The following is a 12636-nucleotide window of genomic DNA, read 5'->3' as shown; positions in this document are numbered from 1 at the left end:
CTTAAGGGCAATAAGCTGCCCTCTCACCTTCATTCCCTCCCATAGGTTCGCTGGGTGGATATCTTCTACATCATTAAATTCCAAATATTCTTTTATATATTGTTCAATCCTCCCCACATTCTCTGGGTCGTTTAGCATTGCCTCATCTAGACGCCAATATCTTTGTCCCCCATCTGCTCTCCCCATCCGTATCCTTAAGAGGACCAGGGCATGATCGGACCATGTGCGTATTCCTATATGTGTCTGCTGCATTGCTTTGGCCACTACCCCATCCCCCAACCAAAAATCTATCCTAGAATAGGAGTTGTGTGTTGCTGAGTACAAGGTGAAATCTTTATCTTGTCTGTGCATTGCTCTCCATAGATCTATTAAGCCCCATCGTTTCATAAAGCTGCTCATAATCTCTGTCTTTCCTAGCATATGCCGCTTGCCCTGAGGAGTTGTCCATCATAGGATCTATTGTCAGATTAAAATCTCCTCCCATCAATAGCTGACCTTGGACATGCTGTTGTAATTTTTGCTCAATTCCCTCCAGAAATTCACCCTGTCCTTCATTAGGTGCGTATAGTGTGACAAATGTATACTGTGTGTTATATAGTGAGGCCACCACCAAAAGAAATCTGCCTGTCTTATCCGTTACTGTTTTGATAATTTCCCAGGGTAGCGTGTCCATAAATGCCATGAGCACACCCCCCTTTTTGTAGTTTTGACTACTTGTGGAATGTATCACTGTGGGATATCTCCTATGGACCAGCAATTTCTCATAACAATGTTTTAAATGTGTTTCCTGCAACATAATTACATCGCCTTTCATTCTTAACATTTCGGTAAACATTCGTTTGCGCTTTATCGAGGAATTAAGGCCCTTAACATTCCAAGTTATACAATTGAACATTCACTATATTTGCCTCCCCTATATGCTATCCTAGTCAGCAACCACCAGATACTTAGATAATGACCCCAACCCATCCCTCCTTCCCCCCCCCCCCCCCATTGCCAAAAAAGACATGTCCCAAAGCCCTCTCTAGGCATGTCTATTGCTGAGAGGAATGACGTCTCCCATTTGTCTCTCAGCTTATTCCATAATTCCACCCCTGTGGTTTGGTTCGCTCACCATTTGTCTATTAAGCCGCTCATTCTTCTGTCATGGCGCCCTGTTGCTCTTTTTCATTTTCCTTTTGATGAGTTTAGTTGCTTCCCAGATATCTGTCTCCTTAGGCGATCACGGCCTTGCGATACTCTTTGCCATCTGGGCTTCTTATCGCGTGCTGCTTCTCCCTGTGTGTTGTGTCGAGGGTCATCCGTTGTCTCCCTTTGTTTCAGATACTCTTGTGCATCCTCGAGCGATACCACTCTCCTCTGTTTCCCTTCACAAGAGAAGGTTAGCGCAGAGGGATATTGCCACTTATAAGGCACTCCTTCCTCTCTAAGTTGCGCTGTTAGCGGACACAGCTCGCCCCGACGCTTCAGGGTTATGGCCGAGATATCTTGATACAGCTCAATCGGGTAGCTTTCCCATAGCACGGGGCTCTCTAGTCTCGCCTTCTTCATCACTGCTTCTTTTATTTTGAAGTCTGTGAAGCAGGCCACTATATCTTTTGGCTGGTTTGGTCTCCTGGCACCCAATGCGCGATGCGCATGCTCGAGGTGAATAGTAGTTTTATCATAAGGCTGGTCCTCTGTGGACAAAACTTGCGCTGCTATAGATTGCACTATTTCTTCACAGTTATTAAATTCCGGCGATTCAGGTACCCCACGGATTCAAATATTGGAGCGTCTGCTCCAGTTCTCTAAGTCCTCAATTTTATCCATGAGATACTGGGCTTCCGTTTTTCGCTCTGTTAGCTGCTGCTCAACTGCCTTGTTCACTTCTAGTTGTTCTTCCTGGCCATTTTCAATCTCCATTATTCGGCTTCCCAGTTCTGATATTTCGCCTCTTAGTTCGGTACTCAATTGGGCAAAATCTTTGCGCATTTCCTTTATTTCTGTTTTTATTTCTTGGAACCAAGTACATAATTTTTCCCATACCTCGGGCTCTGCTTCCGCTCTGGTAATCGAAAGCTCGCCTCGTGTTGGTTCTGGGTCTTTCTGTGCTATTATCAACTCATGGGCGCCATCTTCTTCCGCCACTGATCCATCGGTTTTAGCTTTTTGCTGGTAGGAAAAAACAGTCAAATCCGGTGTTTTAATTTTTGATTGTGACATCTTTCAGTTCGGCGTGCTTTCTCCTTCCGAACGCGGCGTTTTCTGCTTTTCCCCCGGGGATTGGAACGCTATATAATTGCTATTTTAGAGCTGATGGACGGGAGCTCCGTTTTCACCGCTCCATTTGTTAGCGTGACGTCACTTCCTCTCCCATGTCTGCCAACTCTTTGAGTAAACCATTGACCATTTGATCTCCACATCTACCACCCTCAAGTTTTCCTCTGGACTTTTCTTTTCAAACTGTTTAGTCACTGTTTTTAGTTTGATACCTGTTCATGGAACAGAGAATTTTCCATAGAAAAGGAGTGTTTGGAAATCTTTTCTTTTTTTCTAACGGCATCTTTTCCTTCTAATGGCAGTTTATAAAGTAGCTAAATATGTAAGCACGTCCTCCAAAATAAAAGTCCTATGTCAAGTCTCTCGCCTAACCTAGACCTATCCCTCCCTTCCCTTTCTCCTCAACACAGAGGGAAAGCTTTTTTGGAAATTCTGTATTCCACTACTTGCATTTACCACCATTCTCTTTCACCTGTCAGTCCAGCTCTTAATGCAGTTCACATCTTGGCTGCTCACATTGTAAATGAGCTTCCTATGAGGAACAATATTAGAGGCTTTGCTGAAATCTAAGTGGACCACATCCAGAACTTACCCTCGATCTAGTTCTCTGGTCACCCAGTCAGAAATAAGGTTGGTTTGGCAAAGTAATTTTCTCCAAGATTGGCATGACCTACTTGAGCTCTGTCTCATGGGTTTTAACCCTAGTACCATCTGGAGAAAGTTGAAATCAATGGGCCTGATATTCAGCTGGTGGTGATCAGTTGCTGATTGCCACCAGCACTATCCTTGAAAATTCTGCGCAGGGACATGTCCAGTCTTCAGCAATGAATTTCTGAGTTTATGGAGTTGGTGAAAACAGCAATATTCAGCACTTAACTAGCTATGTGTGAGAACCACACTAAAAGTCCTGTGTTTTTTTTTTATGTTCACCATTTCTGGTTAAGTGCCGATTTTGTCCCCGGAATCCCCCCCCCCCCCCCCAAAAAAAAAAAAAAAAGCAGATTTTGAGTTGGGTGCTAACCAGACATTTTCAGCAGCATTATCCAGTTAATTGCTCATGAGTATGACTGGTTAGCCCCAAAGAAACATCTAGCCAGGAGCTTTTCTGGCTGGTTAAATAGGTTGAATTTGACCCCTACATTTTATTTATTTTTTTTAATATCGGGGAGCTAGAGGAGTGTGTTTAGTGTTGTGCATATGAGTTTTTATAATGGCACTACCCATAGTAAAATGTGGCCGCTTGGTAGTAGGTCCTCCAAGCTGAGGAGCATTGTAGATGTGCATCATATGTGACCAGAACTGCAGAAGACACTAGGCAAATGGGTGCAAGTTAAGATGCTCTAACCTCAGGTTAACTGTGTTCATCTTTTTTTTTTTTTTCTTTTTTTTTTTTTTGACAGGGAGTACAAGCAGAAAACAAACATTTCTTTCCATCATAACAACACCGTTTCGTTCTTGGGGCACCGCACTCTCTATTTTGTGCCGGAGTTGTCTAATGGAACCCAACAGGATTATCTTGTTGTACCAAACTTCTTAGTCCTGGTAAGAATCTCTGAGGCACTCTTCACCTATTTATTGTCCATTTAAAAAAAATTGAGATGAAAGTTTGCATAACTGCTTACCTGTTATACCACTGGCTCTCATACTGAATTTCACTGGTATATGTAGGTTTTTCACCTGTCCTCTTTTTACATAAATAGAAACATAGAAACATGATGGCAGATAAAGGCCATATGACCCATCCAGTCTGTCATCCTCTGTAACCCCCAATTCTACCTGTTCCTAAGTGATCCCACATGCTTATCCCATGCCTTTTTAAATTCTGGAACAGTCCTCGATTCCATGCCTCCACCACCCTTTCTGTGAAATAATACTTCCTTAGGTTACTCCTAAGCTTGTTCCCTCTTAACTTTGTCATATGCCCCCTCATTCCAGAGCTTTCCATTTGGAAAAGGCTCTATTCCTGTATATAAATGCCCTTGAGATATTTAAACGTTTCTAGCATGTCTCCTCTCTCCCTCCTCTCTTCCAGCATATACATGTTGAGGTTCATAAGCCTGTCCCTATAATTTTTACATTCAAGACTGCTTACTAATTTCGTAGCCGCCTTCTAGACCGACTCCATCCTGTTAAGTACATAAGTACATAAGTAGTGCCATACTGGGAAAGACCAAAGGTCCATCTAGCCCAGCATCCTGTCACCGACAGTGGCCAATCCAGGTCAAGGGCACCTGGCACGCTCCCCAAACGTAAAAACATTCCAGACAAGTTATACCTAAAAATGCGGAATTTTTCCAAGTCCATTTAATAGCGGTCTATGGACTTGTCCTTTAGGAATCTATCTAACCCCTTTTTAAACTCCGTCAAGCTAACCGCCCGTACCATGTTCTCTGGCAACGAATTCCAGAGTCTAATTACACGTTGGGTGAAGAAACATTTTCTCCGATTCGTTTTAAATTTACCACACTGTAGCTTCAACTCATGCCCTCTAGTCCTAGTATTTTTGGATAGCGTGAACAGTCGCTTCACATCCACCCGATCCATTCCACTCATTATTTTATACACTTCTTTCATATCTCCCCTCAGCCGTCTCTTCTCCAAGCTAAAAAGCCCTAGCCTTCTCAGCCTCTCTTCATAGGACAGTCGTCCCATCCCCACTGTCATTTTCGTCGCCCTTCGCTGTACCTTTTCCAATTCTACTATATCTTTTTTGAGATACGGAGACCAGTACTGAACACAATACTCCAGGTGCGGTCGCACCATGGAGCGATACAACGGCATTATAACATCCGCACACCTGGACTCCATACCCTTCCTAATAACACCCAACATTCTATTCGCTTTCCTAGCCGCAGCAGCACACTGAGCAGAAGGTTTCAGCGTATCATCGACGACGACACCCAGATCCCTTTCTTGATCCGTAACTCCTAACGCGGAACCTTGCAAGACGTAGCTATAATTCGGGTTCCTCTTACCCACATGCATCACTTTGCACTTGTCAACATTGAACTTCATCTGCCACTTGCACGCCCAATCTCCCAGTCTCGCAAGGTCCTCCTGTAATCGTTCACATTCCTCCTGCGACTTGACGACCCTGAATAATTTTGTGTCATCGGCGAATTTAATTACCTCACTAGTTATTCCCATCTCTAGGTCATTTATAAATACATTAAAAAGCAACGGACCCAGCACAGACCCCAGCGGGACCCCACTAACTACCCTCCTCCACTGAGAATACTGGCCACGCAATCCTACTCTCTGCTTCCTATCTTTCAACCAGTTCTTAATCCATAATAATACCCTACCTCCGATTCCATGACTCTGCAATTTCTTCAGGAGTCTTTCGTGTGGCACTTTGTCAAACGCCTTCTGAAAATCCAGATATACAATATCAACCGGCTCCCCATTGTCCACATGTTTGCTTACCCCCTCAAAAAAATGCATTAGATTGGTGAGGCAAGACTTCCCTTCACTAAATCCGTGCTGACTTTGTCTCATCAGTCCATGTTTTTGTATATGCTCTGCAATTTTATTCTTAATAATAGCCTCCACCATCTTGCCCGGCACCGACGTCAGACTCACCGGTCTATAATTTCCCGGATCTCCTCTGGAACCCTTCTTAAAAATCGGAGTAACATTGGCTACCCTCCAGTCTTCCGGTACTACACTCGATTTTAGGGACAGATTGCATATTTCTAACAGTAGCTCCGCAAGTTCATTTTTTAGTTCTATTAATACTCTGGGATGAATACCATCAGGTCCCGGTGATTTACTACTCTTCAGCTTGCTGAACTGACCCATTACATCCTCCAAGGTTACAGAGAATTCGTTTAGTTTCTCCAACTCCCCCGCTTCAAATATTCTTTCCGGCACCGGTGTCCCCCCCAAATCCTCCTCGGTGAAGACCGAAGCAAAGAATTCATTTAATTTCTCCGCTACGGCTTTGTCCTCCCTGATCGCCCCTTTAACACCATTTTCGTCCAGCGGCCCAACCGACTCTTTGGCCGGTTTCCTGCTTTTAATGTATCTAAAAAAATTTTTACTATGTATTTTTGCTTCCAACGCTAATTTCTTCTCAAAGTCCTTTTTTGCCCTCCTTATCTCCGCTTTGCATTTGGCTTGGCATTCCTTATGATCTATCCTGTTACTTTCAGTTGGTTCTCTTCTCCACTTTCTGAAGGATTGTCTTTTGGCTCTAATGACTTCCTTTATCTTACTGTTTAGCCAAGCCGGCTGACGTTTAGTCTTTTTTCCCTTTTTTCTAATACGTGGAATATATTTGTCCTGAACCTCCAGGATGGTGTTTTTAAACAGCATCCACGCCTGACGCAAGTTTTTTACTCTGCGAGCTGCTCCTTTCAGTCTTTTTTTCACCATTTTTCTCATTTTGTCGTAATCACCTTTTCTATAGTTAAACGCTAGCGTACTTGATTTCCTAGTTTCACTTCCTTCAATGCCAATATCAAAACCGATCATTTTATGATCACTGTTATCAAGCGGCCCTCGTACCGTTACCCCCTGCACTAGATCATGAGCACCACTAAGGACTAAGTCTAGTATTTTTCCTTCTCTTGTCGGCTCCTGAACTAGCTGTTCCATGAAGCTGTCCTTGATTTCATCAAGGAATCTTATGTCCCTTGCGTGTACAGATGTTACATTAACCCAGTCTATATGCGGGTAATTGAAATCCCCCATTATTATTGTGTTGCCCAGTTTGTTTGCGTCCCTGATTTCCTTTAACATTTCCGCATCCGTCTGTTCGTCCTGGCCAGGCGGACGGTAGTACACTCCTATCACTATCCTTTTCCCCTTTGCACATGGAATTTCAATCCACAGTGATTCCAAGGAGTGTTTTGTTTCCTGCAGAATTTTCAATCTATTTGATTCAAGGCTCTCGTTAATATACAATGCTACCCCTCCACCAATCCGATTCACCCTATCACTACGATATAATTTGTACCCCGGTATGACAGTGTCCCACTGGTTATCCTCCTTCCACCAGGTCTCAGAGATGCCTATTATATCTAATTTTTCATTTAGTGCAATATATTCTAACTCCCCCATCTTATTTCTTAGGCTCCTGGCATTCGCATATAGACATTTCAAACTATGTTTGTTGTTCCTAAGTACATCATGCTTAGTACTTGACAGTATTAATTGGCAATCTTTTGTCTGATTTTTATTGTTATTTAAGGATACCCGATCTACTACAATCTCTTTTGCAACCTCACTATCAGGATACTCTATCTTCCCTGTTATGGTGATATCTTTGAAAGATACCTTATCCCGAACCATGCTCTTTTGAGCGACTGTCGGCCTTCCCCCCATTTCTAGTTTAAAAGCTGCTCTATCTCCTTCTTAAACGCCGATGCCAGCAGCCTGGTCCCACTCTGGTTAAGATGGAGCCCATCCTTTCGGAATAGGCTCCCCCTTCCCCAGAATGTTGCCCAGTTCCTAACAAATCTAAAGCCCTCCTCCCTGCACCATCGTCTCATCCACGCATTGAGACTCTGGAGCTCTGCCTGTCTCTTGGGCCCTGCGCGTGGCACAGGTAGCATTTCAGAAAATGCTACCCTGGAGGATCTGGATTTCAGCTTTCTACCTAAGAGCCTAAATTTTGCTTCCAGAACCTCTCTCCCACATTTTCCTATGTCATTAGTACCCACATGTACCAAGACAGCCGTCTCCTCCCCAGCACTATATAAAATCCTATCTAGGTGACGCGTGAGGTCCGCCACCTTCGCACCAGGCAGGCAAGTCACCAGGCGATCCTCACGTCCACCAGCCACCCAGCTATCTATATGCCTAATGATCGAATCACCAAGTACAACAGCTGTCCTAACCTTTCCCTCCCGGGCAATATTTGGAGATATATCCTCGGTGCGAAAGGATAGTACATCCCCTGGTGGGCAGGTCCTGGCTACAGGAGTACTTCCTACTTCACCAGGGTGATGCTCTCCTTCTAGGAGACCTCCCTCCTCCAAGGTAGCACAGGGGCTACCTGACTGGAGGTGGGACTTCTCTACAACATCCCTGTAGGTCTCCTCTATGTACCTCTCTGTCTCCCTCAGCTCCATCAAGTCTGCTACTCTAGCCTCAAGAGAACGGACACGTTCTCTGAGAGCTAGGAGCTCTTTGCATCGGGCACACACATATGACACCTCACCAATTGGGAGATAATCATACATGTGACACTCAATGCAAAAGACTGGATAGCACCCCTCTCGCTGCTGGACTGCTGACTCCATCTTAGTGTTTTTTGAGTTTTTCCGTAATTTAAAACTTGCTAAAGTATTAAGGATATCAGCCTATCACTAACTTACAGTTCCTCCTTTAAACCCCAATCTTCAAGTTCCGAAAGCACAAGCAAAATTTGTTCACTTACCAGAGAAATATCCTCTTCTCCCAGAACTTATTAGAAGGAAAGCTGGGCACCTCTCAACCAAGAAAAGGCTTACCAGGGGTTAGGCCGAAGCCAGCATTCCTCCCCCTGAGGGTCACCTGATCTTGGCTAAGAAGTACCTGGTAGCTCTGTTTATATCTTTCCGTAGGTGCGGTCTCCAGAACTGCACGCAGTACTCCAAATGGGGCCTCACCAGAGACTTATACAACGGTACTATCACCTCCTTTTTCCTGCTGGTCATGCCTCTCTTTATGCACCCAAGCATCCTTCTGGCTTTGGCCATCGCTTTTTCTACCTGTTTGAAAGCTTTAAGGTCATCAGACACAATCACCCCCAAGTCCCGCTCTTCCTTCGCACACTGAAGCACTTCACCCCCTTGGATTTTTGTGACCCAAGTGCATGACCCTGCATTTTTTGGGATTAAACCTTAGTTGCCAAATATCGGTCCGTTCCTCTAGCTTCGCTAGGTCCTTCCTCATGTCATTCACACCCTCCAGGATGTCCACCCTGTTGCAGAGTTTAGTATCATCCGCAAAGAGGCAAACCTTACTTGACAGCCCTTCTGCAATATTGCTCACAAAGACGTTAAAAAGAGCCGGCCCTAGGACTGATCCCTGCAGTACTCCACTGTCGGCATCCTTTTCTTCAGAGCAAGCGCCATTTACCACTACCCTGTCTCCTACCATTCAACCAATTTTTAACCCAATCAGTTACTCTGTCCCATTCCGAGGGCACACAATTTATTTAAAAGTCGCCTGTGCGGAACCGTGTCAAAGGCTTTATTGAAATCCAAAACCACATCAAGTGCCCCTCCCACATCCAACTGTTTGGTCTCCCAGTCGAAGAAGACAGTCAGATTCGTCTGACACGACCTGCCACTAGTGAAGCCATGCTACCTTGGGTCCCGTATTCCATGTAGTTAAAGAAATCTGACAATCTTTCTCTTTAGAAGCGTTTCCATTAGCTTACTCACCACTGAGGTCAGACTGACAGGTTTGTAATTCCCAACCTCCTCCTTTTTTATTTCCATTTTGCTCACACCTTTTTCAGTAGTAGCTCAAGGTGAGTTGCATTTAGGTAAACTTGATATTTCTCTGTCCCAGGAGGGCTCACAATCTTGGTTTGTACCTGAGGCAATGGAGGGTTAAGTGACTTGCCCAAGATCACAAGGAGCAGCAGTGGGATTTGAACTGGCCACCTCTGGATTGCAAGACCGGTGCTCTAACCACTAGGCCACTCCTCCACTCCTTACTTCCACTCTTGTGCAAAGGAACCACATCTGCCCTTCTCCAGTCCACCGGGACTGGAGAAGGGCAGATTTTTAAAAACCAAACCAAAGGGCGGATGTCCTGATTAAAAAACAAACAAACCCCCCCCCCCCCCCAAAAAAAAAGCAATGGCAGCATGGACATAATGAGTTATTTTGTAACCAGGTGCCTGGTCCAAGGTGGTAAAACGGGCTTATTTTATGACAAAATCTCTAGGGTGCCTACTTTTTCTTTATACAAGTACAATTAATTTCTAAGTTTAATTTTGATATACCACTGATGGCAATGCTTTCATGGCAGTTAACAATACTAAAATTATATAACAGAATATATGAATTACATTGCCTTTTAAAATGAAGTAAAGCTGTCCAATGTAGGTCCAAGTCGCCCCCAACTGTGTCAGTGCAGCATGAGTACTTAATGTCCAAATGCATCTTTAAATATATACATGATTTGAGTTGTCTTTTAAATGATTAAAAAGATGATTCCAAAATTAAATACTAGCATAAGTGGCCCAAAACAAGCCCTCATGCTATGGAAATTCGTAAGGCTATATATAAATATTGGGAAATTTTACAGGTACATACGGCCTTTAAAGAAAAACCTAAAATAGCATTCAGAAGCGGTCGAAATTTGGCTGAATTGACGTCAGTCAATAGGAAGACACTAGATAGAACTGTAAATCATGGGGGTGGGTTTACAGCATGTTCAACTTGTAGTTATTGTAAATATGCAATTCCATATACAATCAACACATGCATAAAATGTTCCATACAAGGAAAGTAACAAATTGTTTATCGGAGGTAGTAATTTATGTAATAGTGTGTCCATGTAGGAAATGGTATGTGGGACAAAGTAGAAGGAAAGTGAAACTTAGAATTGGAGAGCATGTTAGTAATATTTGCAGGCAACGTGCAGAAGCCCCCCTGGTGTCACATTGGATGGAGATGCAACACACAGAGCAGGATTTAAGATTTTCGATACTGTTACAACTGGATAAGGGTAGGGGAGGCAACTTTTTGCAACAACTATTGAGAATAGATAGTGGAGATTCCTGAATCTCCACTATCCTAACTGTAAGGGATTGAAATATAAACTAACATACGCATCTAGCTTCTCCTACATATGCATTTAAATTTGGAATGAATTACCAAAATCCATAAAAATAACCCACAACTTAGTGAATTTCCGTATATTATTGAAAACCTATTTATTTAAGAAAGCATACAACAATAATCCATCCTAAATGCCAATTAACAATTGTACCTATGCAAATGTATTATTCATTAAGCCTTAATTGTTTTTTGCTAAAGTATCTTGATTTGTAGTTTTAATGTTCCTAATTGTTCAAGTTAATCTTTTACGAACTAAATTAACCTAATACCTTTCAATTCTTATTATAAGTTAAACTTTCCTTCCTGTAACCAAATTCACTCTGTATCCTCTACCTTAACTATGTATTTCTCTTCTCCAGAACTAGTATTCACCATTTAAAGATCTATGTAAGCCACATTGAGCCTGCAAATAGGTGGGAAAATGTGGGATACAAATGCTAAAAATAAATAGGTCTGCCACGTGAATATTATATGTTGCTCTATCACCCTTATGGCCTTAAGGAAGTGGAATGGGTTGAACTGATGTAATGGATTAATTAGGGGAAACATTGGAAGCTAGTAATGACGTAGAGGCGGAATCCTTATATTTAAGGACTCCCTTGCAGTATAGTCGTCAACAGAAGTGGCGGATGGTCCGCTTGTTCCAATCCAAAAGTGCTGCACTAGGCATAATTTTGAGATTGAAACTACTGATGAAATGTAAGTGTTGAAAGGAATTGTTTGAGAAAAAGTTAGTATTTGTATAGACTGTTTGATCTCTGTATTGTCACTTACGATAATGTTTTCATTGAAATTGATAGAATAACCGAAATGATATGAAAGTACGAGTTAACGGCTCCTGAAGATGCCAATGGCGAAACACGGTTATTGAAGAAAGTTTAAAAGGACTTTGAACATAGCAGTTGCCAATACAGAGACTGATTGGGAAGGGCTGTTGGTTGATCAGAGACATCTGATCAATGATATGTTAATTAGTTACTCAGTTGTTTTATTGTGTTTGTATAATATATAATAAAAATTAAAAACAAATCTATTCTTAGTAAGTTTTTGGTACAAAAACAAGCCATGTCAGGCATGACGTACACCAGCCCTACAGGTGGTGTGTATAAGCATGCCTACATTTATCAAGAACATATGAACCCCATAATTTTTTTTTCTTCATTTTTATGTGAATTCACATATGCTTCACCCATATGCATGCTCACAATAAATGTATGCACCATGCAATCGAGGTATGTACTTTTCACACTGGTTTTATCTTTATAAGCGGTGGATGGACAGAGTGGCTTGGCCGTTCAGTCTTCACAATAGCAAATACTCTGAGAATCTCAAACTTTTTATGAATTGTGCAGTATTTTTTTGTTTCCAAATGCACATGAGAAGCTCCGTTACTTCTCTATAATTCTTTGAATAAGATTTACTCTTTGAATAAGATTATTTCAGGAGCCAGGTTTGACATTTACATGTTAAAGGTAATATCCAAACTGCCAGTCATGTCAGCCTAGCGGTCTTTGGGCCTTGTGATAATCCTCTCCTCATTCCATGCCCTTGAATGCCTACTGTTTGGGTTTTGTTTCCACTACTTCCA

At 42.6% G+C, this 12636-nt stretch overlaps 1 protein-coding gene across 2 annotated transcripts in view; it reads left to right on the top strand.

The window, feature by feature from the left end:
* Positions 1-12636, top strand: part of SCARB1 (scavenger receptor class B member 1) — a 251962-nt gene that overhangs the window by 146515 nt on the left and 92811 nt on the right. For both annotated transcript variants that reach the window (XM_030218831.1, XM_030218830.1), the window contains exon 3: positions 3663-3804. In XM_030218831.1, the coding sequence (XP_030074691.1) occupies positions 3663-3804 (142 nt within the window). The remainder of the gene's footprint in view (positions 1-3662; positions 3805-12636) is intronic.

The sequence above is a fragment of the Microcaecilia unicolor genome, chromosome 11 (assembly GCF_901765095.1).
Source record: "Microcaecilia unicolor chromosome 11, aMicUni1.1, whole genome shotgun sequence".
NCBI lineage: Eukaryota > Metazoa > Chordata > Amphibia > Gymnophiona > Siphonopidae > Microcaecilia > Microcaecilia unicolor.
Note: the sequence above shows the minus strand (reverse complement) of the source record. Positions and strands in the feature narration are given on the sequence as shown.